The sequence below is a fragment of the Acomys minous genome (genome assembly GCF_964271855.1).
Source record: "Acomys minous genome assembly, chromosome: 10".
In the NCBI taxonomy this organism is placed as follows: domain Eukaryota; kingdom Metazoa; phylum Chordata; class Mammalia; order Rodentia; family Muridae; genus Acomys; species Acomys minous.
In genome coordinates this window covers 51,463,803-51,491,302 of record NC_140491.1, presented here as the reverse complement: position 1 = coordinate 51,491,302, position 27,500 = coordinate 51,463,803, and the positions used below count along the sequence as shown (strand labels likewise).

Below are 27,500 nucleotides of genomic sequence, written 5' to 3'. Positions count from 1 at the left end.
AAACCTAAATTTATGTTATTTTACTAGTTTGCCCATGTTTATTAAACAAAGCCAAATTTAATGGTTACTACAAAAATAAATGTAATCCCAGAGGTTGATCAAAGATTTAGTCTGACCAGATGGAGCAAACTTAACGATTTTGACTTTCCACTCTGTTTTGCAACAAGAAAGGATGATTTTTTTCTTTCTTTCTTTGTTAGAGAAGCAGAGATCAAGCCATCCCCAGAGAAATGAGCAGGTGTGGTCATTTAAAGCGTGCCTGCTTGTATTATAGCGCAGCATAAGAAAAGTTTGAAATGGACTGAAAAGATCTGCTGAACAGTTTTAATGTGTCATCATAAATCCTATTTATGCAGTCTAGAGCTAACCAATTTGACAGTGAAGTGTAGTAGTCTACTCAAACCTAACCCTTGTCATTTTAATTCTGTTTTCTGTAGAAGGTGAATAGGTGAGCTTTGGTAATCCCTGCCTCTGGACAAGCATGGAATCCTTTCTTTCTTCCTTTCTTTCTTTTCTTTCTTTCTTTCTTTCTTTCGTTCTTTTTTTCATACTTGGTGCTAATAAGAGAGCTTAGCTTCCTGTCCCTTGATGAAAAGGTAATAGCCAAGTTCTTTTTCTTAGTTTAATATAAAACTAGGGAGTGTAGGACTATTTTGAAAAGCACTGAATAAAACATTTCATATTATAATGTATTTAGTTTAATTAAGGTCCAATCACTAAAACTGTATGAGATGCTGGCGCCAACACAAGCACAGTTTTATGCTGTTGGTGAAAATAAAGATTCAGACTTTGGGTTTTGTTGGTGGGTTAGAGAGAATTTTTATTCTAATTTTTTAAAATAGAGTCAGAATACACATTATATTGTTTGATACATTTTTAAAGCTTATTTCACGAAAATATAAGGAGAAGGACTTCCCAGTGCATATTTTCAAGTCCTGTTGCCAAGGCACCCCTGGGTGGGTGATGGCCTCAGAACCCACGCTGACAAGTTTCTCGTGTTCTAATTCACCTTCACAAATCCAGGGCACATTTTCTTGGCCTAAAGTAATGTCATTCTGTGACATGTGCGGCAAGAATAAAAGGGACCCCCCATAGCGGCCATTTTTTATTTGATTCCTAAGATCCCATGGCAGCCGAAAGAACAATTGAGTCAAGGTGAGGGTTGGGGAAGCTCGATGCTCTTATTCTCTGTGGAAGGAAACCAGTCTTTTTCTCCTTCCCTGTAAAAGCAGGGTCTGCTAGGAGCCTCTGGGGTGCCACTGCTGATCACTTTAATTACTACAGCTAAGGAGGATAAAATTAAAAGTAGCACCATTGAAGCAGTGGAAGAAAGCCTGCCTAGATGTCGCTGAACTGTGAAATATAAAAATTGCATACCAATACATTTTTATGGAAAGGAAACAAGGAATTACATTACTTATTCTAGAAGAGCTGTCCGTAACTCAGCAAGTTTTACTAGGGCCTCTCTCTGTAGCAGATCATAGACCATTTCGGCACGATAAGGGAAACGGCAAATGGTAGCCTCAAGACATGCTGTGAAAGGCTGAATATTTTTCAGTTTGGGTCCCAAGTTATTAGCTCTGACCCAGCTTCTGTGTGATATTTCCCGTCTGATGCATTGCAGTGCAGTCTCCTTGGACTTGACTTGGAGACGGCAGCGTAGCTACATTTCCCCTCGCTCCCAGGAGTTTCTAATTCAAGATCAGGACCCAGCTTTGAAATGAGTATAAACAAATTAGTTTGCGTCGCCAGTCTTCCTGAGTACCTTAAACAGGAACTGATTTGTAAAGAACAAGAACTTTAATATCACAATAATTATGGGGAGTGGCCTCAGAAGAGTAATAGAAGCCTAGACTATGTGAGACCATTGCTTTGAAAGTTCAAGACAACACTAAATTTGTTTCTTACCATGGCATTGGCAATGGGTACGGTGTTGAGCAGTGTATTTGTGAGATTCGGTTTCTATCAGTCAAGATGCCAGTTGCTATCACAGCACCAGGAAGAGCAGAGACAGACCATACATGCTGGGTTTTGTAACTTAGAAGAAGACACTGGTGGCTAGTCAGGCCTCCAAAATAAGCTCCAATCAGACTCTACCTGTAGTCCATCCACTTAGCAAGGCGAGGTTAACCTCCTAAGTCATTCTAACTCTGTAGGAAAAGGCAACTGTCTTGGACAGTAACTGACTGTCACCTTACTTAGTTTATGTAGTGAGAAGTAAACTGAAGATAGCTTTGCCGTTGAAGGCTTCCCTTCAATGGTGGTGGCCCTCTGAGCTTCTGCACCTTTCACTGATGATTTACTTATGGCAGAAGATCAATCCTTGTCTTATTTTGTGTGTAGAGGGGTCAAAAAATAAAAAAAAAAAATAACAAGACCACATTTCTGTACTTAAATTTAGGCAACATCATTAGAAATAATGCCAACATACCTGAGCAGTTTGCAATGAATGCTTTACTAAACCAATAAAATGGTAATTAGCACTACTCTCCAGTCATGTAGTCTTTGGACGTGAACAGTATAGCCATTTTTTAGTAAATGTGGTAAAATTGACAGATTTGTTGCCATCTATTGTTTAACTATTGCCAAACAGACTGTGTGTGGTGCTGGAAATTGAACTCTAGGTCTCATGCATGCCATGTAAGCACTCAGTAACTGAGTTGTACCCCCAGTTTCTCTGATCTTACTTTTAATGGAGCTTACATATAGAAGAATATTCTCATAAAGAAACTGGAAATTTAGGACTACCAATTAAGCTAAAATTGTTAATGCAATCAGTGGATACAATTGTATATTTTTCCTTCATGTGTTTTTGTGGGATGGAGAGCCATGGTGTTAGGGAGGGATTGAACCTAGAGGTTTTCCCAAATGGACAAACGCTCTACCACCGAGCTGCATCCCCATGACTTTTAACTATTATCTTTTATTTTCTCAGTTGGTTCTTACGGGTGAGAAAACAAACAGCACAGATATGCCGTCCCACTGGAGAGCTGTGGGCCCAAGCAAAATTGTCTCTGCGGTATAAGGACATTAGTAGAAAAGTAAATTACGGCAATCTGATGGGGAACTAGCACTCTGTCAATCAGGCTCAAGATTTTGCGCTGTGTCTATAAACTTTGTTTACTGTGGGGTTTTATGAGTTGTAACCTGCCCTTGCAGTCTGTTAATGAGGCTAAATCTTGCTACTTGAGAATTGAATTACAGCACACCTCTGGGCTAATGGTTATAAACAGTCCCACCAGGGCTGCATTCTGATTTGTTCATTTGCATTTTTCTATTGTGTAGAGAACAATAATGGGTAAATAAGTATGAATAAACAATTTACATAGAAATGGGTAAAGTGTAGTGATTGGTATTTATACTTGTTTTAAGAAATGGTTGCCTACTTTAAGTCACACTTGTGGTGAGCTCTCAGTAACATTTGGGAGGTTGTAGCTTGTGAGGGGGAAAATAATAGGTTCCCATTTTGTACCTGAAAAGGTAGAAACATTTATTTTATTTTAACTCAGTTAAAATGACCAATTCATCTTACTTAGAATCATCATATCCTAGCTCTGTAAGGAATTATTATTCATGTAATGGAGTTGGCTTAAATCTTGTTGCCCGCAGCATACGATATGGTTTTTATTAATGCTCCTACTCGCGTTAAGTTTGAAGGATGCAGGTTATTAGTAAAGGCTAGGTCTTTCTCAACTTGGTCATGTAACTTGATATTTTGGGGTTTGTTTTGGGTTTTCTTCTTTTGTCTAAGTTATTGGGGTGGGGGGCTTATGCACATGCCCCAGCGTGCTTGTGGAGGGCAGAGGGCGGAGCAGATAGTCGGAGGAACAACGTGCTTTCCACCAGGTGGGTTCCAAGAATCCAACCCAAGTGTCTTTACTTACTGAGCCATCTCACCTGCCTCTTGATTCTGTTTGTTTTAATCTCATTGTAGCCCAGGCTAGCCTAGAATTTACATGAACTAAGGCTGCCCTTTAATTCCTAACTCTTGCCTTCAGCTCCTACATTCTGTGATTATAGATATGAGCCATCGCATCTGTTTTAAACTTGACATTTTGGGGATCAATAAATGTAACAGTTAAGAGCAAGGGTTGTAGAATCAAACATGGCTTGATAGTGGATGTTCGCTGTGTGGCATTGGGACCTGAAGCCTGCTGTTATTAGTTTAAAAGGGTTGGGCATAAGAATTAAATGAAATAATGAATATAAAGTATTTAGCACATGAAAGCTCAGGAAATATAGTAACTAATATCTGTTTATTGATAGTGTATATTCAGAGTTCAGAAAGACTGCTAATAAGTGAAAGAGTTTTGTACATCATCTTTGTATCTTCAGTCTTACCCTGTGCGTTACAAAAGAGCTTGTTTCCAAAGGCCAAGGAGATTCCCTGCAGTGTTAGGCCTCCCTTTTGCCTTTCTACTGTCCTACCCCAAGAAGTTAGCATCTCGCCTCCGCCTTGCCTTCTCCTACAGTCACGTTAAAATAACATTATTACACGAGGGATTTGCTTACATTATAGAAAATTAAAATACAGACACCACTTTCAGGGTGTCCTTGTTTTGAGTCAGAGTCCTGCTACGGAACCCAGGCTCACCTCAAATTCAAAATCCTCCTGCCTCCACCTCCCAAGTGCTTCAGATTCAGCTGTGAGCGTCCTCAAGTCGCTGTGCTGCACATGCTGAGCTCAGAGGACCCCACTGTAACAGTACTGTATATTCCCAACAGCCCCCCCTTCTGTGTGCTTGTGAAATGTCCCCTCATCCCTTGTCAGTCCTGCTGGTTCTGTGATCACATTAATATTTCCCTGAGCCACTGAACAGTCTCTTTCCCTGATGTGTCTAAGATAATGTGTAATTCTGTGCTTGTGGAGGTTGGCTTGGGGGCAGCTTTCTGGCTGTGTTGTTTATTCTGTTTCTCTGTCCCCTGTGTTTATGGATAAAATAGAAAATATAAACACTTGTGCTAGAGTGTTGTAAGTAGTATGTACACGTATGCCTCCTATCAAAACACAAGATGATATGTGGGTGACCCAGGGTTAATGACGATAATACCAGCCTCTGGATTAAAGATCTCAAACCTTTGATCAACGTATGGCTCCTTATGTGTCTTCTTGAGCTCACAGATTTTGTGAGTCATCATACTTTAAGTTGTACCATCATACTGAGTTTTCATTTATTCATGCATGACTTCATGTATTTAATTCATTGTAGTCACTGTTCTTTTTGATAGTTAGAGGTGTGTCAGTTTGTCTTCCAAGAACTTCAAAGTGTGTCTCTACACCTACCTGACACATCTACTCTGACTAATTCTTGATGATGCCAAAAATTCTTGGGTTTTTGTTGTTGTTGTTGTTGTTTGTTTGCTTGCTTGCTTGTTTTTTATACAAGCATACAAAAATACTTTTTTGGTTTTTCAAGGCAAGGTTTCTCTGTGTAGCCTTGGCTGTCCTGGACTCACTTTTTAGACCAGTCTGGCCTCAAACTCATAGAGATCCTCCTGCCTCTGCCTCCCTAAGTGCTGAGATTACAGGCGTGCGCCACAGCACCTAGCTTTAAGAAATTACTTTTAAAATGCCCCGCTTTGAGTCCCACCTGTCCAATTTCTGCCTTGTCTACCAAGCCTGACTGCCCCTCTTAAATTTTCTGAATAACTTGCAACATTCACTGTGATAGGTTGTTTTTATTTGTTTCTGAGACAGGATTTCTCTGCATAAATCCCTGGCTGTCCTGGAACTCTTGTGTAGACCAAGGTTGTCCATGAACTTAGAGAAATCCTCCTGCCTCCCCGGTACTTTTTCTTGAAAGCCTTGTCTTTGATTTTCATGATCCGTTGATGTCCTTATTCTCTTCGGCCACACCTGCTTACATAGGTACAGGTGGTCGCCATATTCTGACCAGTGGCTTCCTTATTTCTTTTCCAGCTTCCGGGTGTTCATCCATCAACACTGTAGCCCTAGCTTTACCTCACGCCAAAGCATCTGACTCTTCCCAGCTCACTACTGGCACTTCTACTCGGATGTCCCGTCACCTCTTCACACCCACCCTCTTTTAACCCAAATGTTTGCTCCTTATGGCTTCTGTCAGTTTTTCTATTTTTATTATAAATCCACAGCTGCAGTTCCTATTCCATTTTAAACTTCTAAGTCATATTTTCCTTCTTCCGTCTGCATCTCTAACCACAAATTGGTACAGAAGTTGATTCTGTCTCAGATAGTTTCCTGCATTTCTCTTCTCTATTTCTTTCAGCTTTTCCTCTACCTGATGGTCGCGACAGCTTCACTGGGCTGTTCATAAGCCTGCTAACTCTTCCAGTTCTGTGCCAACTTATATTTCATTCAGTGTTGCTAGAATAATCTTTTATTCCCCTGAACTTAAAAAAAAATATGTAGAAACAAACAAGATAAAAATACCAATGCACCAAAACACCTTCCTGCTCCTTTGGTGTGTTTTCTCTCAATAGGCTCTTTTGTCTTCTTTTCTTAAAGGCAACGTTGCTCTTAACATCCTATTTTCACTTGTAGCAGTTGCCATAGCCAGACTACATTGCTCTCTGTCAGTCCCAGGTTCCATCATTCTGCAGGGGTGACACAAAAGCTGCGATATCTTTTGTGTGCCCCTTAGCCAGAAATACTGTTTCAAAAGTTATAATGAAGTATTGCTTTTAAAAAAAGATTTACATGTGTGTCTTAGTTTTTTGTTTTGGCTTGGGGTTTTCTTTTCCTTATTGCTGTGTAAAGTACTCTGACAAAAGCAACTCAAAAGAGAAAGGCTTGATTTCAGTTCCTCAGAACAAGTATAGTTCACCATGGTGGGTAAACCCAGGGGAGCTGGTCACATTACAGCCTTAAGGTGGAAGAGAGCAGGGAGTGCTCACAGGACAGTGGGCTCCCTTTCGTGTCACCTCAGGAGGTGAGTGGCACCATTCACGGTGGGCCACTCCTCTAACCCAGCTAATGCAGTCAGCCATCTCTCGTGGGACTGCCCGAAGGCCGGGCTCCCACTGCTGCATTCTCTCATGTTGATGGTTAATACCAGTGGTCGCTCATATGTACAGGACACTACAATGACAGGGGAAGGAGCACTTCATTCCACCAGCGAAGGGACAGGGATGTCAGAGGAGGCTTAGTGGATTGAGCTGGATCTTGAAGACTGAGTAGAAGTTAAATGATATGAGGGAACCATGTCCAGGAAGAGGAAATGATCTATTCAAAGCCACGGGTGGGGTGTGTGTGTGTGTGTGTGTGTGTGTGTGTGTGTGTGTGTGTGTGTGTGTGTAATATGTATTTATATATGTTCAATTCAGTTCAATTGAAAAGATGTTCAGCGTTCAGTATGGACAGATGTTTTATGGAGGGGAGGGGAGGAAAAGTTCGAGAAGAGAGCCGTACAAAGATACTGGAGCCCGATTATTGTAGGTTTTGCCTTATTTCATAAGCTTTAAAGCTTACCAAGAAATTTCTCTTTGTATTGGCAATTCTCTCTGTCTCTCTCCCGTGTGTGTGTGTGTGTGTGTGTGTGTGTGTGTGTGTGTGTGTGTTTATACAAACACTGAATGTATGTGCCTTGTATGTTCACACAGAGGCCAGAGAAGACATCAGAAGTCTTCTTCTATCATCCTCCACCTTGGAACCTGGACCTAGCAAGCCCCAGCAATCCCCCTGTCCCCGGGCCCCGCAGTGCATAGGCTGTGCAGTTGGATGGGGCGATCACACCTGGGTTGGATAGTGCCTGAGTCAGGCCTCAGGCCCTCGCAGTAGCAGAGGCTCTCTTAACCGCTGAGCCATCTCTCAAGCCCCTGCTCACAGTTGTTAATAACCCTCTTAAGTAGTCAACAGCTACCCTACCTATTTGTTGCAGATTTTAGTAATTTTAAATTCAAAACTTTTAATAGGCCTTATCGTTGTTTTTTTCTTTATTGTGCATCTAGGAGGAGGTGTAGCAAAAAATAATTTCATATCACCATTATGTTATCCTTGGTGCTTTTTAAGTTAGAACCGTTAACTGATCTATTATCTTCACTCATACTTTATGGGAAAAAGCCCTTCCCGTGTGAGATCCATGTCAAAAAAGCTGTATTTCGTATCTAGGTGTCTGTTAGACCATGCTCAGTACCTTGATTAGAAAGCAGCCAGTTAAATTTGATTCCTAAAAAATAAATTATGAATTAAAATTCTATCCTGATTATTGGGACTTTCTTCTCTAAGTCTGTTCTTTTATTAATAATTTCTGCCTTTTTTTAATAATATATGTTTCTTTTTTTTTTTTAATTTAAACTTGTGGCAGATATTTTAGCACAATGATTTGTAAATGTTTTAAGGAGCTGATTCTAAGATGTCTTTAAAAACGGTGTGACATCCAGCTGATGCACAGCATCCTGTTTATAATGTGGGCCAAGCACCATGCTGTAGCCGGCCCCTATCACGATGATCAGATTGAAAATGAAATTGCATTTCTGTCAATTACTGAGTTGGCAACTGTTCAATATATCTTAGCAGCAAGATGAAGAGAGACGTCGGCAGCTGAGAGAGAGGGCTCGTCAGCTAATAGCAGAAGCTCGATGCGGAGTGAAGATGTCAGAACTCCCCAGCTATGGCGAAATGGCTGCAGAAAAGTTGAAAGAAAGGTCAAAGGCATCTGGAGGTGAGCTAAAGAATCGTGTGGCATAGTCTACAGAGAACCAGCGCGCCTTTCAGGACTTCTTATTCTTACTTCAAAATGTTATATAAAACTGCAAACTTTCTTACCTCTTGATACAGGTTTTTTATTTGTTTGTTTGTTTGCATGCTTGTTTATTTGTTTTAAGCTAGTGGAAGTATAGTAAATCAGAAGACAAATGTTATTTTTCCCAAATCAACTTTTGCCTTAATTTTTAACGTAAGCATCATTCTTTAGCTTGGACATGGGCCACAGGCTGTGGTCCTGGCTCTTAGGATGTGCACGCTGACGGTGGGATGGTTTCAAGCTTGAGGCTCGCTTTGGCTGCAGAGCTAGACCCTATCTCAGAAACCAAAAGGAAAAGGAGAAGGGGAAAGGAAAGAGAAAGAAGAGGCGATTACACTTTCTAGGTTTACGATATCCCTTGATGCCTCATTGTTGGAAGAGAAGGTGAAATGCAGCCAAGTCCTTAAATGTCTGGACTCTTGGGCTTGCTAGTGATGAGCGTTTCCATGGGAAACCTGGTCTGGCTTTCTGCTGGGGATTGACCCCAGGCCTTGTGCATGCTAAGCAAGCATCTTGCCACTAAGCTTCAGCACCAGCTCCAGGACTTTCCCTTTGAATGAGCTCTTTTAAGTGATATTTTTGTGCTGGTGAGATGGCTCAGCTGGTAAAAAGCATTTCCTACCGCACCTGCTAACCCAAAGACAGTCCTTGCAACACATACAGCATAAGGGAAGAACCAATTTTTAATCTTTGCCTTTGACCTCCATGTGTGAGCTGAGGTACAGTCAACTCCTTTCCCTGCACACACATAAAATGCAATAAGACATTTTTTGAAGTCGTTTTAGTGAGCTGTGGTGGTGTATACTTGTAACCTCAGCACTGGGAGATAGAGCTAAGAGCAAAGCAGGCCTGGGCCACAGGAGACTCCCAACAGCCCAATACAGAAGAAATGTTGCCATGTTCCTCCTCAGCTTCCCTTAGGCCGTTCCTTTTGACGCAACTCTGAAAGGGTCATCTTCAGTATTTTCAGGTTACCCTGCGCTCAGGGTTAAGACAAAGACCATGTAAATGAAAAGAATTCTTGTTTTGCATCTCAGTGCTCAACTTGGTCATCCTTAACTTGAAACTGCACTTTTTTTTTTTAACCTGAAGTGTATTCAGAAGGCCTGTGATGCTCTTACTTCAAAGATATATAACCTTTTTATATAATAAAGCACGGCAGGCAGCTGTCCTTCGTTAGCCTTAGAGGATTATTAGCCTGAGAAGTTGGCGAATAAACCTTAGAGCACTGCAGCAAAGGAAAGGTCCTTCCAGTTCAATAGTAAGTTTCTTCAAAGTAAGCTAAACGTGACTGTTACGATTTTTGACCAATTCCTTATAGTAAAAGCTTCGTATTGTAAGATGACAGTTAAAGATACTAAGAATAAATTTGTAGTTATGGCACAGGATATGCTGGCTGCCTCTGCACATGCTGCTGTCTCTGGGATACAGCCCACATCAAGGGCTTCAGAGGTAGTTCAATGGTAGAGTGTTTCCCTAGGACCAACCCCACCCTAGGCTCATTCGCTGTTACTGACACACACAGACACGCACATATGGAATAGACAAAATAAAATGTTGACATCTATAGACCCTCTCCTCAGATGAGAAAACTTAAAATAAGAAAAGTCAAGCCCAGTTGCAAGTGTATATCAGGGTTAGACTAGACCAAGAGCCTGTTTCCGTGTTGCAGCCAGGACTGGAGCTCTTCCTACAGTGGGGTAAAGCAAGGCCTGGATTCGACACCACTGAGCAGCCAAAGAAAATAAAGAGTGAGAGTGAAGGTTCACGCTGTTCAGTACCACGGTGAGCTTTTCTCTTATCTCTGCTCACCTTCATTCTACATGAGCACGTCACGGATGAGAAACAGTGCTCGCCAGAGTCTGTCTGGCTTGTTTCACTTAACATACCGATCCCATTTCTGCCCACGTGGTAAAAACCGATAAGGTGTTCATGTTTGTGTGGTTCAATCCTATTCTGTTGACTGTATGAGCATCTTATTTAATAATTCCTGGGTGGATACCATGACCCTGTATCTCGGCAATTTGTGGTTACTACAAAACCATGAAAGTGCAGAGTTAAAAAACAATAAGAGCTAAGATTGGCCTGAGGCAAGTAGAGTGGGCCTGTTTGTTCTCTGTCCTCAGCAGTGAGTGTTGGTTAGTGTCCACAAGGGAGCAGATATAACACTGTCTTCCCTCGCCTTGGCATCCTGCACTGAGGATCCTGTGAATTGGAAACAAGCCTTCAGGAAAAAGTAGAACAATCAGTCTTCCTGAAATTCAAACATTTGTGTATAGTACCTACTTGCCTAGCAACTCCAGCCAACTGTCCACGCCAGAAGGCAGCGGACTGGCTGAAATGGCTGGCGTGAATACCACCTGGCTGCCATGTGGCTCCTCGGCTCCTTCCTTGTAGTCTGAAAGCAGCCATAGCTTTATCTGCTCCTCAGAAGTGGTGGGGTGGATTTTGCCCCTGGCCAGTAGTTTGCGGACCCTACAACATACCCAAAATTTACATGGATTCATAAGCATCCAGTTCTGGTGATAACCTGGGGTAGTGGGAATCACTAAATGTGTTGGGCCAAAACAAAATCGTAAAGAGTTTCAGTGATTGTTATTTCCTTCTGTTGCAACTATAATACTTATTTTGCAATTTTTCTACTGTGTAGTCTCTGTAGAACTTCTAAAGTTGTGAAATTTATAGAGACCTTAGTTGAAAATTAAAAAACAAAAATAGAAAAAAAAACAGGATAAGTGAGAAACTTCTTTCTGAATTTTTTATTTTTCTGATTATATATATGTTGGTTTTTTATTTTTCCTTTTGTTTCTTGTTTGTTTGTTTTGTTTTGAGACAGAGTTTCTCTGTGTAGCCCTGGCTGTCCTGGACTCACTTTGTAGACCAGGCTGGCCTCGAACTCACAGAGATCCACCTGCCTCTGCCTCCCAAATGCTGGGATTAAACGCATGCGCCACCACCGTCCGGCCCTGATTATATTTTTAATGACAGCCTAGGTTTCTTTTCTTGGCATTGTAGATTTTTCTTTTTATCACCAGATATCCTGATTCCATTCACCTATAAAGAAAGAGTAGAAGATTGCCTGTGTAGCTGTGCTACAGCGGTACACGCTGTCAGGCTTTACGTAGCTCGTAGGATTGTGCGGTGTAGCCCGCACATGTCTTCACTCTCCATTGCATAGCTGATGTCTCCTTTTTCCCACACATGTAACCCAGAGCATGTGGCCGTCCCTTGTACTCACTTGCACTTATGTAGTGGATCTCTACTTCTGTTTGTGCCGTGCTTAGCTACTAGATTTTCTGTGATCAAGCACAAGGACAACTGTGTTGATTGGTGCGTGTGTAGCTACATAGCTGTCGATGTAGCGTCTCTCAGTCCACACATGCATGTACTTGAGTCCTGCTAGAGTGTACTAAGCTATTCCCACGGGTAGGGAAATGTGTTGTACTAACTGCTGAAAATGGTTTAAAGTTCATTCCAAAACGGGCTAGTGCCTGGAAAGTAAAATCTCATTCATAAGATAATCTGATAGAAGATCAATTTTCATTTTTGTCTTCCCAAATAATAACCATTTTACAGAAGTCCAGCAACACGTATATAAATACTGAATTAATTTATCTAGATGATTGGTGAGTGGTAATATAAATGGAGGTTTTTGGGGTTTTTTTTTTTTGGTTGGTTGTTTTGTTTCTGGAAAGAGCACATATGTCACCTGCTTAACAGGACACAGGACTTGGAAACTTACAAGGACCCATATCAAACCACATTTCTGCTCTTTGCCACTTTCCGCCTTAAAACCATACCCCAGTAGCCAATTGGTTTCAGATACTGATGTGGCTTCTTTAGGTTAGGCTCCCCGGCCTGCTTCTGCAGGCCACACTCCCACACCCGCCTGCGTAGCACACTCCGATCCCCAGGCCGCGCGGTGCTTACTGTTCCTGCCATATGGACGCTGTGTAATATGTACAGGCCCCAAGGTGCTGCCACTGCCGCTTGTGAACTACACGCATTTGACAGTTGGCCAGATGTGATATTTTGGCTGAAAACTACATAATGTTGCGAAGCACCGTGATCATGTCATTGCCACCACCTAGTCCTAGAGCGGCACATCCAGCCCTCTGGCCTCTCTCTGCTTCTGCCCTTCAAGCCTTGCCTTCTGCTATCTTCCTTTAAGTATGCCCGAGCAAACTGACTTGGCAGCGTTCTCTGAGCAGAGCCTCCCTTCCTTCCTGCTTGCATGCCTGTGCCATGCCCTCCCCTTAGCTGACCTAACTGAAAAGTTAGTACTTCCAAGAAAGAAACTCTGGTGTCATTGGCAAAAAGCAATCTTGTTATCTTTTGAATTGCTCTGTACCATATTTCTACCCCATAACTCACATCCTACATGGTATTAGGGTCACTTCAATGGGTTTGTTTTAAGTAGAATAAATATCATAAAAAACATACTATCTCCTCAACAGCTAGCACGGTGCTTTGCAAGTTAGCAGGACACTATATGGATCAGTGGTTCTCGGCCTTCCTCAGGCTGCGACCCTCGAATGCAGTTCCTCATGCTGTGGTGACCCCAGCCCTAAAATTATTTCATTACTACTTAAGAACTACAATTTTGCTTCTGCTACAAATCATAATGTGGGTGTCTCATATGCACCCCAATGGGGTTGCAACCCACAGGTTGAGAACCGCTGATGTAGGGGTTGATTTCTTGGTTTGGTTTGTTTTTTTTTGTTTTGTTTTTTGTTTTGTTTTGTTTTGTTTTTAGTAAAAGGATGAGCGCTAAATTTTGTACTTTGGCTCCAGATTAATCGTGGTGAGTAATAATAGTGGTGACTGATTGGCAACAGCCAAGTGTAACTAGCTGTCCTGAAACCATTCATAGGTAAGGTCGCTGGCACAGATTACCTCAGAAGAGTGTTTGACTACCTTTTTTAGCACTGGGGAGTATTTGCTAACTCATTCACCAGGCTACAGAATTATCTGGAGGAGAGGTTTTCAGGAGTGTGAAGTTAAGGTGTTCACCTTCAGGAAAGCGGGAAATAGCTGTGTGGGCGTGGTGACCAGCCCTTAGGTGATGCAGCCACACTGTAGAGCTTCAGCAGCCTCTATGAGGCAGCAGGGCAGCGCTTCTGGTATCTGCCCTTCCGCCTCCGCCAGGAGGAGGCACCTGTCAGCCCTTCTGTTGTTTTTTTCTTCTAACTGGCTTGTCCAGTAGACAGGGATATGTTAAGTGTAGCTCTTCTCAGCCTTCTTGGTAGCGACTTGGGAAGGCCAAAATCAAACAAGGACGTGCTTATGCATTGATGTCTAATAAACGATAATTATAAAACTTGGAGCTTTGGATGGTTTTTTATTATATCAACTTTATTTTCATATATTACTGTATTAGAGATTATTAATAGATTATACAGTAAAACACAGGACTTAATGAGTTCAGTGATTCAGAGACAGAGGGTGGCAAATTGTCAAAACCTCTGCATCTGCTTTGATGTGATAATTCAGCTTTGACGTAGAATGTAAAATACAACTGTTAATCCACTAGTGAAAAGGTGGTTTAAAACTGAGTTCTTAACTTACTTATCTGTCAGACTTCAGTTTGAATAAGCTGTCATTGAAATATTATTATTATTTTTCTTCTTTAGAGTTGAGGACAAGGGCTGTAAAATATAAATGATATACTAACATTATTGCTACATGTTCTTACAGATGAAAATGATAATATTGAGATAGATACTAACGAGGCGATCCCTGAAGGCTTTGTTATAGGAGGTGGAGATGAACTTACTAATATAGAAAGTGACCTTGATACTCCCGGTAATTTCACATTATAAATGTCTTGTGTCCTGTTGCATGGCAAACTTTATGGTTATAAATATTTTTATATCATTGATAATAATGGATTTTTGTAGTCGTTCTACATCTTATGCCCTCATGAGAATCATTTACTCCAATCCGCCTTCCATTAATTTTTGTTACTCTGTTTTCAGTTGAATGCTCAAATAGCTCAACAATGTCTACTGAGTGGTGTGACGTAGGTTCCTTCATCACTAAGGGGCTTCCTCACTGCTTCTGTATTTTGATGTGCTCTTGTACGCTACGTGTGGAGTAGCTGTGGACTAATGCAGATCAAATCTACACCCAAAGATCAGGCTCACTTCTTTAGAATTGATAATGGTGGCACTGGGTATGTTGGTGCGTAAGGCCAAGGCAGGAGGGTGAGTGAGTTCCAGGGCCAGCATGGACTACACAGTAAGCTTGAGACCAGCCTGGGCTCTATACTGTGAGACTTTTCTCACAAAATAGGTAGTCTTAATTGTGTTATTTTTACAATGTTCTTGCTTATTTCAGTATTATTACTGTTTTGCATATGCTGAATAGTTGATTCCAGTAGGACACTTTGAAAACTCCTGTTACACTACAGTTAGATTACTGTCACACCATCTGCCATCCATCTTTACTCTCCTCACAAAGCGCATAGGTGCTCTCTTTAGGTGTGCGTTCTGTGTGCCTTGCCTTCATTCGTAGCAGCGGGTAGCAGTCGAGAGCTTTATCTACCAAGTGGCTCCAGAAATGGTTCTCAAGTTGAATTCTTACAGCAGAACAACTCTGGCCTTCTAAAGTCTCCCACGTGTCCTCCCTGCAGGACATGAGCGGGTGGCAGCAGCACCCTCCCCACTTTTGATGTGTCCTAGTGACTGGCCTACTTTGTTTCTGCCCCTTCTGCTGCTGCTTCGTCTCCATGACACAGTTGCCGGGGGTCTTCTTGGCCAGAGCAGCCCTGAAGAGAACACACGGCCTTTCATCAGCACCTCCTGTATGACTTAGTACCAGGATGTTCTATCCCTATAGAGAAGCCAGAGCGCTTAAGGTTGTTCAAGAAAATCCTTGAACCATTTTAAAGAAACCATTTTAAATTGTTAGCTCAAAATTAAAACTACCTTTTAGCTCTTTTTTTTTAAATAAACCTTTTTTATCTTTTTATGTGTATGGGTACTTTTCTTGCAGGTATGTGTGTCCCTAGGGCTCTCGGGGGCCAGAAGGAGGTGTGCAGTCCCCGGAACTGGAATTACAGCCAGTTGTGAGCCTCCCTGTGGGTGCTGGGAATTGGACCTGGGTCCTCTGGAAGAGCAGCTGGTGCTCGTAACTGCTGAGCCAGCTCTCCAGCGTCTAGTTCTTTCTTAAAAGCAGTAAAATTTATCTCCCGTTTTTCTTTATGAAAATATTTTTGTTGCTGTTTACCTGTCCTCCCTTTTACAGTCACTTAGAAATTAGAAATACAATTCCTTGGAAGTTGATCAGGAGCAGGGAAGGAGGAAAACTCTTAACTCCCTTTTACTGGGAGGACTTGAAGACAGACATCTGAGTATAGAGTCATAAAGCCAGTAAAATAAGCAACGCGTGTGTCTTTATTTTAAAATACGTTGGAATGATAGAGGAAATAGCCATTTCTTAGGTAATATGGAGAAATTAACTCTTAGAACTTTTGTGAGATATTTTTAAAATCTGGTTAATGTTAGTCCTGGCAAGCTTGACTCTTGTAGTTAGAAAGAAAGGGAAAAAAATTCCCTCAGAGACAGAGGGATGGTTTAGTCAGGAACACACTTGTTTCACAAGTTCAGACCTTCAACACCCAGGTAAAAAAAAAAAGCCCCTTTCTGTAACCCCAGCCCTAACTGGAGGACACAGACAGGTCACTGGAGCTTGCTAGCCAGCCAGGCTAGTGCAAAAAGTGAGGACCAGGTTCACTGGGTGAGAGACCCAGTTCAGTATTTTGCACATGCATACAGGCACACAAGGAAATCCATACATATACACCCCCACACACACACACACACATTAAGTAAATAATAAAAAGTAAAAAGTAAGAAAATTTGCTGCTGAAGGAGAAAGCACGTCACTATCTCCTGTTTGGTGTTAAGTGCCGTATTAGAGGGTTTTGTTTGTTTCATTTGAGATCTACTCTCAGGTAGCTCAGGCTGGTCTGGAACTCACCGTGTGAGCCTGTCTACCCTGGAACTGGCAGCCCTCCTACATCCGCCTCCCAGCTGCTGGGACTACAGCATGACCCAGCTTCCCCAGGACCAGCGCATCCCTTGAGCCAGGGTGCAGGGAGGTGTGGGCGGCAGGCACAGGCTTCCCAACAAAGGGCTGTGCTTTATGATAATAAAAATAGGAGTACAAACTGAAATCTGGAAGCACACAGCAAATAGTATGATTTTTATCCTGCTTTATTTTCTCCAAATTTCCTCTTTTCATATGTATATAAAAGTCATAATGTTTTAATAATAAATTGTCCAATCTTTATCTTGGTTTGACCAAAGTTCATCTGATATTGTTTAAAAAAAAAAAAAGAAGTCTGGCAGTATACACTGAAAAATTTGCATGGAAATAATGATAATGACATTTATTAAGAGCATTATAATTAGAAAAGTTATTAATCTGTGTGAAAAATATCATTCACCAAAAGTTGGCATGTCTTTTACAGCCATTTCATTTTTAAAAAATCACTTTGTGTGAACTTTAAAGTAGAAATATTTGTTTCTACTTATTTCTGAATGACTTTATAGTAGAGATTCATGTAGTTGGCAAGATCATTTGAAATTGTCTCTTTGAAAAGTTATAAGCATAGTTTGGTTGCCTTCCATTTCATCTGTATTAATACATCCTAACATCATCTTTATTGCACTTCTGCTGTTTAGTAGAAAGTATTTGCAGGCATATAGTATTTGATGCTGGATATATGTGCACACACTTAAACACTGGCTTCTGACAGTATTTATGTTGCTGAGATCACATTAATAACATGTTTCAAGATGATATTGCGTGTGTAAATTTAACATACTGAAATGGTAGGATGGAATAACTTAAAACTCAAGTGTCAGGGTTTGCTAGTGGCGCACGCCTGTAATCCCAGCACTTGGGAGGCAGAGGCAGGAGGATCACTACAAGTTCAGTCCAGCCTTTTCTACATAGTGAGTTCCAAGCTGACCAGGAGAGCAGGGGAAAAATCAATCTCAAAAAATAGAGAAACAAGAAAAACATCTCTTAAGGGTCTAGTTTGTCGTTTTTATTATGTACAATGTCTACAGTTACGTGTATGTGCCACATATTCCTGTTTTTCAAGTAATCATAATGAATACTATCTATCAAATAACTTATCTTTACACACATTGACCATATTTTAAAGGGATTCATCCTGAGGGTGAAATATATAGCAAAAGGGCTCCTCCATGTACCTAGTCTGATGTGTTGCCTCAGCCCCAGTGTCTTTTGAAGTTTAATACTATTCTTATGGTGTCACTTAAAATTGGTAGCCTGCCATTCATGGTGTTTGTTTGTTTGTTTAGCAGAACAAAATAGTAAGTTGGTGGACTTGCAGCTGAAGAAGCTCTTAGAAGCCCAGCCACAGGTGGCAAACTCGCTCTCCGGTGCTGCCCAGAGAGCTGGGGCTGATGCCTCGGAGCCAGGAGAAAAGGTAAACCTTGCTGACGTAGCAGCTGACTCAGATGCTGTGCCTCAGAGGAACCGCTGTTGGAGCTGTACAGAAACTGTTCTTGAGAGAAGTCTAGCATGCTTTTCTGTCTTCCTAACCCTTTACTCGTGCAAATGAACCGCAGTTAGTGCTATTCTAAGAATCCATCATACCTGAAGACGGTAATTGCCTGAATATAGCACTTAAAGCCATTGTGTGAAATCTGTGTCATTATTACTCCTACCTACCGTAGCATTTTAGACAAAATGGCGTTGTGTGCGTGTCCTCGTTGTTATTAAAGACTTCTCTATACTCCCCGCCCGAGCCTCCCACCTCCTTCCCTCACATTATGTCATTAGCATTTGTCCAGCTTTGGGGACTCCGGTCCTGTGTAACTTTTCACCCACCTGCGGACTGTGGGGATTGCTCTGCTGACTGAAAGGATTTCCTCCCCCTGACAGAGCCAGCGGCTTTGAAGCCCCAAAACAATGGCTCTCCTTGCCCCCTGGTCGTCCTGTCTGTAATTGGTGATGAAAGTGTGTGGCGGAGGCAGAAGACTTTTCGTCGTGGTCTCTATCTCTGAATAAAAAGGAAGCCTGGGTTGGGTCTGGCGGTGGATTTTTTTTTTTTTCGTTCAATTTAGCTTTCTGCACTGGATTTAATGCAGAATGAAGCTTGCCTGAGAATAATACAATGGATTGAAAAGGCTAACTGAATTAGTGGGTTTAGAGGAATACATTTGTAAAGTGGCAGAAGTTCCTAGTCATAAAAAGGTTTCTTAAGATGGGATTTGCTGGCTAATCACACTGGTATTTTAGCATGTTGCCAGCCCTAAAAATATTTAGCCATGTTTGTTTATATTACTTAAGTTTTAGACTATTGGATAATCATTAAAATAACAGTTAAAAAAAAACTTTTTAAGAGATTAAAGCCAAAAATATCTGTGTCCTAATTACCTAGTTAGGATATTATAAGGTTGATTCTAATGATAAATATATCAGATAACTTTCTTAAAAATTAAACAGTTGTTTAGTTTTCATAAGCTGGTTATCTACATATATGAAATTGATTTTGTTTTGCAAAAAGCTCTTTTGTGGCAATTTCTAAAGTTATTCCAACAAAACAGAGACTTTAAACAGATTGCGTTTGTATGACTCTTTCTAGTTGAGGTTTTGAAAATGGTGTTTAGAAAGAACACACAGCGTCCATCTGCTCCCTTGCAGCTTTCAGCATTGATTTGGGTTTTTATTTTTTTTAATAAAATGCAGTTTACACATTTATAAATGAGGCATTCTGTGTTTGTGGAAAAGGATAAACTGTTACCTTCCCCTGAGGATTCTGTATCCCAGGCCTCCTCGAGGCTGGAGAATAGGGCCATTGGAGGGCTTCCTCATTACTGATTGTCTCAATGCAGAGGAAGGGCAAAGTCTTGGTAGCTTTTGATAACCAGTTTCAGCATTCAGCAGGCTTAGCTATTAGTCATGCATCTTAGCCTTTCCCTATTTACTTTCAAAACACTTAATAAAAATAATAAAAGATTAGGTATAAAATGAAATATTTGTTTGGTACACAGCACCTCGGTATCTGCAGCTTCCACACACTGCAGTGGTTCAGTCTTTTGGGATATTTCTTGTTGATAGAACCATTTGAATTTGTTACCAGTATTAACATAGGGAGCTCCAGAAAAGATAATTGTAGTTTCCTTGGCTGTAAAGGGCTTACTTACAAATCGGGCTTTGGAAAGTTATAGCTGATGAAATTCAGTTCAGTGGGGTAGAATTATATAATCCCCACCGTTTAGCCCTCACCCAGCATTAGTGGTTATCTGAGTGGCCATAAAATTGGAAACTTTCTTCTTGTCATACAAGTCCATAGGGCTATAAACCGATGGGGCAGAGTCATTGGGGGCAAAGGAGGTAACATGGCTTCTGACGATGCTTATCACCAGCCGAAGACACAAGGGCTCGTAGTGTCTGACGCCGGAGTCACTGAGGACTCAAACCATGTGTCCCAAACTTTGTGCTGACCGGCCTGCTGCTGAGCTATCTGTACTGCGTTAAGGTGCCTTCCAAAAAGCTTAGAAAACTCAGTGTGATCTTAAATTGGTAAAAATTACCTCCCTGGCATTCGGGACTATTGTGCTCTCTGTTCTTTTTGCTTTTAGAATGGCACAGAAGATCTCCGGACGGACCGATTACAAAAAGCAACAGAACGGTTCAGGAATCCTGTTGTGTTCAGCAAGGATTCTGCAGTCAGAAAGACTCAGCTGCAGTCTTTCAGTCAGTATGTTGAGAATAGACCAGGTAGGAACGCTTTGCGAGCTGTCTCATGATTTAGATGTATACGTATTAAATATAGAAATGCTGATAATGTAAAGCCACATTTCAATCTATAAATATCAAGCTTTATAATAATTTTACATGCCTCTCCCCTTTTTTTAAGAGATGAAAAGACAGAGATCAATACAGGAAGATACAAAGAAAGGAAGTGAGGAGAAGGCAGCGCTAACTGAAACTCAGAGGAAGCCATCAGAAGATGAAGTACTTAATGTATATTAATTTTTTGTGTGGTTTCATGATTGCTGATAATTCCAAACTGTATGTGGAAATAGTGCCTTTATTTGTTAAAATGAGATGTTAGGTTTTTTAAGATGTCAATCTCCAGTGCATTCAAAGCAGTGTGAGAGGGGTACGCTGCTGAATTAGTCTGCAGTGCGGTGATAATTGTCAGATAAAAAAAAAATGAATTTTTCAGAGTTCCACAGCCCCAGCTTCCTTGAGACATTTCCATCAGGGCACTTCCCATAAAGAGATTCCAGTATTGATCTACCGGGAGGATTTTAATTATTACAATAGCAGATACCGCAGGGCCGCAGTCAGGGGAGAAGTCACATGAGACCTGCTAGAATTTCTCAGCCAACCCATTTTGTTGGCTTGGGTTAATGGGTGTTCAACCTTTCCATTATCCAGATCAGCCGTGAATTACAGGCTGAATGATGTTTGCATTAATATAATATATATGGTAATTTCTTCACTTAATTAACGGGGAGGTTCAGCTCAGTAGGGGTATGGGCTGATCATGTGTAAAATTGATTTGTGAGGGAAATATTTGATAGACCGCAGGGAGAAAGCTGCTTTTGATGGACAGCTGCGGGACAGAGGCAAGGAGAACAAGTTTTAACTTGAATTTTTGTCTAGGGAGAAGTGCAGCTCTCTTTAATAGTGCTACTTTTGTGTTATCTACAGCTTGAATATTTTCACTGTATTTTTTTAAAAAATCATCTCTTTTGGAATTTTAAAGTCATCTTCACTGTGACTCAAAGTTATCAGCAGCATTTCAGGACTCTAAAAGTGCCCTATTTTATGTTTTTCACCTTTAGGAGACCCAGAAAAGTCTAAGCCCCCCCCCAAAAAAAAAAAAAAAAAAAAAAAACCACTGGTGTATCTTAAGAAAGAAAGAATTTGGCCTGGCTCAGTGAGCTACAGAATATTTGTGTGTAGTGTGTGCTCACACTGAAGAAGTCTCATGATTAGGCCACAGCACTGCTGAACGAACAGATCTCATTAGAAAACCTGTGCTGTGCACTGAAGTTTAGTGTGTGCTACAATTTTTGCTTTCTTGTTTGTACTGTCTGCAAAGTGCAGTGTTTGTTCTATCCTTTTAGTGGGACTGGAGACAGAAACATCCCTTTAGAAAGCGCTGTGCTGCCCAGTAGGTAGATAAGAAACACCCCCAGGTTGCTCTTAAGTTGCTGTTCGCCAATAGCATACACAGAACCCTGTCCATCCGGCATGGATCTTTAACAATGTAGTGACATTGTATTCAGTGACTACAAGAGGGTCAGATTGATGCTTTTCTAAAATATTTTAACTTTCAATTTGTCACCTGCCACAATCAATTTAACAGGTAAAGGTTATAAATTGATTTCACATAGGAATGCAGCTTTTTTAAATAGTTCAGAGAGCGTGTAAGCTATACATAGCATTGAACATCTTTATAGCAACTGTAAGTCTTGGTTGTGCTTCTTGTTTAAGGAGTACTAAACACAAGCTCCCAGCACTGCCATGGCATCTGTGGGCCTCTCAGTGTGGGAAAGCGTTTGACAGAGGAGGACTGTAGTGCTTTACAGATTGGTGATGGTCGTTTTGAGTAGCCACTAAGCTATCGTCTAATGCCTAGAAATGTTAAAGAGTGCAAGAGTTACAGAGAGCTTTTTATTTATTTACTGTGGCAATACCTTAATAGCCCTGCCCATATCCTATATACCTACAATATGAAAATTAAGACTTAAAGCTGCACTGGTACTCCACAATGGAACTTATGCTTCAAACAAAATGCATAAGGTCATTTTTAAATTATGAATGACTGTGAAAGTAAAAATCTCAAATAGAAACACAATTTTGGCTAACAAGAAAATTAAAGTGAAGTAGTTAAATTAGATCTTAAACAGCAAGATTTGAGACACTCCGCATGGTTAAAATGTATACCCCTAAAGATTAGTACACTTCAACTCAGTGAGGTACAGGGTCTAACAGGAAGAAAATACGGACATATCGCAAACTTCATTTCATTTGGTTTTTGATTCCCAAGACAGGGCCTCACTATGTAGGTCTGGAATCTGTGGATGTCAGGCTGGCCTTGAACATACAAGCAGTTCGCCTCCTTATATACCTTCTGAGTGCTGGAATTACAGGCCTGGGGAACCATACTCTTCCTCTTTTTATCATTTTTTTAAAAGTATTTTAAATAATTTCATTCCTACAAAAGTAAAAAAAAATGTTCTTTTAATTTTTGTCTCTACAGAAGAAATCTGATTCTCTCTAGATAATTTAAGGATCAACTTCATACTAAAACCTTGCTTCTCTATGTTACTCTTTTGAGTCAGAGATTTAATAGGCACCTAAAGGAGAAATTCCCTCTGTCCTTGTTCATGCTTAAATTACTGACCTCATTCTAAGGGGAAAAGCTATCTAATTCGTGTTAACTTTTTGCATCTGGCAAATCTGGGTGTGAATTTACAAATGTAAGACTAAGCGGCTGAGATGTTCAGTCTCTGCAAGTTTGTTCTGCACGGTGCATATGAAAGATGCCTACATCTCCGAGAGGGAGGGCTCTGCTGGTGCTAAGGGTGATTCTAAGTGTGCGTTTGCTTCTCTAGGTAAGTGCTTTACTAAGTGTTTGTAGAAAGGAAAAATGCAACTTACAAGTGATTTCCCCCTTCCCGTTTGTTCTCGTTAACAGAAAGGGTTCAAAGACACCAGTCAGTATGTTGTGGGAGAATTGGCAGCACTAGAAAATGAGCAAAAGCAAATTGACACCCGTGCCGCGCTGGTGGAGACGCATCTGCGCTATCTCATGGACACAGGTACGGTGCCCAATTACACTGTAAACAGTTTTGGCAAATTGAGCGTTCACAAACTCTTATAGAGTTTTGGAAGTGTGAATCTTTGAAGCCTGAATGTTCAGCAAAACTGCCTTGAAAATAAAAAGGCTGCGATTTGCAGCCACCTCTCTGGGCCCTGGTGATAAGAGCGCCTTCATGGAAAGTGATAACTCACCCTGATACCGTGTGAGCCAGCACTATTGAACAGTGTGCTCATCCATGCAGAGTTGGAATACACATCTGTGCCTCATTGATATGCCACTGCTTAAAAAAAAGTAAGATCTTTACTGTTCTACTGATTCATTGGGGAAAAAGAAAGATTTGGCCAGCTAAAGCCATGTACTGCGTGAAGCCGAGTGCTGTGCATAGGGGTGGCTCCGTGCACTACATCACTGAAATTCGAGAATACTATCTGGTTACTGATGCTCCACAGTGTTTTTTTTTTTTTCAAGAGAACAGGTTTTTAAAAGTCTGTAATACTTTATGTCATCGCTGCATTTGAAAGGATTAAAGTATATAGCAAGGTTTGTAAAGATGGGTTAGCACAGCAAGTTAGCCCCTGAGCAAAGGGTGGAGTAGCATTTACTGCTGATTGCCAATGAAGACTATAGATCTGAGAGCACAATAAGCTATTGGGAGTGGAGTGTGTGTGTGTGTGTGTGTGTGTGTGTGTGTGTCTGCTCTCTGTACATACAGTTGTGTGGAGTTGGAAGACATCTATACATCTATACCTTAATGTATTGTTTTACATTTATTTTTTTCCTTTGGTTTCTAAAGTACTCTTACAGTAGCTGGGCTAGCTCTAAAAATACAAATACTTGACAGCATAACTTCTCAAATAATTTTGAATTATTTTCTCAGCTATTTTAAGGTAGCTGATGGTGACTTTCTGCTTTGTTTCTGTGTGTTGACAAATGGAAGAAGATTGCCTTTGCCAGTCGTACCAAATAAAGTGTATGTTACTCTATGGAGTGATATGGGGACCCTCAGCCAGTACTGAGGAAACTAGAAATGATGTTTTCTCTCTTTCATACATGGAACTGATTTATCAAGGGTTCAAGTTCCCGTTCCCAGCGTGTGTCACTGGGGGAGCTTGGAAATGCCTTCTCCAGCGAAAGATCAGGTCTCCGTGAAGGTTACAGACTGCAGATTGGCTCTAGAATCCCTTTGGGGATTATCAGATCCCTTGTTGACAAGACAGAACTTTATCCTGACTCGGTCTCTGCCGCAGATTCAGACTAAAACTGACCCAACTTGATAAGCTCCAAAAGTGGCCTCGGAGTGTGACAAGCCTTCCGCCCATGCCAAAAACAAACAAACAAACAAACAAACAAAAACATACTAAGATAAAAAGTAGTTGGTACATGAAACATGGCGTAGTGTGGAAAGCAAGAGCCCAACGTTGTCTTATTCTCTAGGGGATCTAGCACCTGCCAACTTTGGTTCATTGGAGTAGCATCTCTTTCCTGGTATGTGCAGATGTCACTGTACTTCCTTAAGTAAGCACAGCTCATTCTCCACGCTGGGATTCGGGCTCACATGAGGGAAATGATGCACGTGCGATGGCCTTGGCTCCAGGGAGGCAGTGCAGTGAGTAAGCGTGCTCGAGGAACAGGCTGGCAACCTGCCTTGGTCCCCAGAGCCCGTGCACAGTTGGGAAGAAGGACCTGACTCCACAAAGTTGTCCTTTGCTTGACGTGCTTGACAGGGCGGGCATATGCTATTGGATGTGCACGTGGGCATGCTCGTGGACACAATACCAAATAAAATAAAATAAAATAAAATAAAATAAAATAAAATAAAATAAAATAAGACACCATTATTAGTAAACGCAGAGTGAGAGCTTCGGGGTGGGCTGTCAGGGTTTCTGACTTATGCTTTCTCCCCTGCTACCCACATTTCTCCTTCTGTTCCTCTGCATCCCCCCCCCCCTTTATAGAATCTTACTACACAGCCCAAGCTATCCTGGAGATCACAATCTTCCTGCCTGCTATAGCCTTGCAAGTTCTGGTTTCATGCATGGCACAGGCCACCACACTCAGCAACCACCATATCTTTTTTTACTGACTAATATTACTTTATCTACATTTTCTATATATTTGTACATACTGGCTCTATTCAATTTCTTACAGATTAAAAAAAAAACCATATGATCTAAAATTAACCATTTGAAAGTATAAGTTTCACCATGTTGCATGATTGTCGCCACCAGATACAAAAGACTTGTCACCAAAGTAGGAATAATATACTTGTTAAACAATAACTGTTTCTTCCTTCCCAGGCCCCTGAGAACTCTTTTCCATTTTGTTTCTAAACTTACTTTATTCTAGACGTTTCATATAAGTGGAATCGAGCAATTTCTCCTTCTGTGCTTGACTTCTTTGTCTAGCGTATTGTCTTTGCAGTTCGTTTGTGTTTCTCCAACCCGTTGTGGTTGAATAATATTTTAGTGTATATGTATACATTTTCTGTTTATCTGTGTAGCTATTAATGGACAAGCTCTTCTAATTCACTTTTCTTTATACATATGGGAGCTTTGACTCTCTGTTTCTGTACCATGTGTGCATGTCTGGTGTCCAGAGAGGCTAGAAGAGGCCATTAGTTCCTCTGGCCTGGAGTGACAAACAGCAGGGAGCGGTTGTGTGCTGGGAATCGAACCCGGATTCTCTGCAGAAGCAGCCAGTGCTCTTAGCTTAGGCTTCACTTCAGCCCTGATTGACAGACTTTTGACCAGTGTGAACATGTGTGTAGGTATTTGTTTGAAGCAGCATTTCAGTTCTTTTGTATGTACACCCAGGATTAGGATTTCTGGATCCTAATTCTATACTCAGGTTGTAAAATTTAGAAATCAAAATAAATTTTCCCAATGAAGTTCTGTTATAACTAAATGATTGTCCTAGTTCCAAATTGCTAGGGAGTGTGTAGCTCTGAGTTTTAAGGACTAGCTGATTGAGGAGATAGGGAAGGAAGAAATTGGATGGAGGCCCAGACTGCTGGACCTTCTCCTGGCACACTGACAGGAAGAGAGAGAGCCATGCGCTGGGTCCTGCAGCAAGGGGAGGAGGTGCCACAGGTGAGAAAGGCAGTGCTGGCTGGGAAGGCCATCGGGGCACACAGAGCCAGCATGAGGCTTTAGGCAGGTGGCTCCTTATCAGGCTGCTGAGCTGATCCCAAAGTGGTAGAAGTCTGCATTTATTTGTTAATGGTCTCTTCTTACCGTCCCTGCTCTCTCAGCAAAACGTATTTAGAAATACATAGTAAATATATCCCAGGCGACACCATGTGTAAGTGCTGCACCAACGAATCCCAGCAATGTGGTAACACTGGCAGGTGCAGTTTATAGTGGGAACGTTATGAATCCTCAGACTGTTTGCTACAGAATGTATTATTGTAATGAATGTTGTTTCTTTTCCATTTTTTGATTAGTTTCCGTTTGCTAGTCATATTTTCTTATTATAAAACTATAGTGTTTTCATCTAGTAGTGCGGAAGACTTTTTAAAGTAACAACATTTCACTTGCGTGTTAAGTATAAAAATCAAACACATAAGGGAATTGGCAGCTTTATCACCGTTAATCGTGGTAGCCTCCCTAAGTTGCAGGGCAAACAGGGCTGATTCCACGTCTTCCGGGAGCACTGGCTGCAAGCACCCAAGGGGTCATTAAATGCACTGAGAGAAAGAAAGTCTTTAAGAGAAATACATCTACGTGGCCTTCGGAGCTTCTCATCCTCAAAGAATCCACGTGGCATATTACGCAAACTGCTTCAAAGAAGGAGCCGGGCACCGTGTGGTGGGTCCTGCCTGCAGCCCCAGCAGGCAGGGCGCTAGTCAGGCCTGGGCCACATAGTGAAACCCTGTCTCGAAACATAACAAAACTCAGGGGAATATCGGGCACATGTATGCAAAGTAAAGGGCATGTAGTTTATTACTGGTA

The 27,500-nt window shown here is 41.3% G+C and overlaps 1 protein-coding gene across 18 annotated transcripts in view; it reads left to right on the top strand.

The window, feature by feature from the left end:
- The window catches only part of EHBP1 (EH domain binding protein 1), a 298,811-nt gene that overhangs the window by 230,136 nt on the left and 41,175 nt on the right, over positions 1 to 27,500 (top strand). For 7 of the 18 annotated variants that reach the window (XM_084798375.1, XM_084798377.1, XM_084798376.1 and 4 more), the window contains 6 exons: positions 8,492 to 8,639; positions 14,418 to 14,525; positions 18,059 to 18,186; positions 20,348 to 20,486; positions 20,626 to 20,732; positions 23,425 to 23,548. In XM_084798375.1, coding sequence (XP_084654501.1) covers positions 8,492 to 8,639; positions 14,418 to 14,525; positions 18,059 to 18,186; positions 20,348 to 20,486; positions 20,626 to 20,732; positions 23,425 to 23,548 — 754 coding nt within the window. The remainder of the gene's footprint in view (positions 1 to 8,491; positions 8,640 to 14,417; positions 14,526 to 18,058; positions 18,187 to 20,347; positions 20,487 to 20,625; positions 20,733 to 23,424; positions 23,549 to 27,500) is intronic. The other 11 variants (XM_084798382.1, XM_084798367.1, XM_084798378.1 and 8 more) reach the window with 8 other exon arrangements.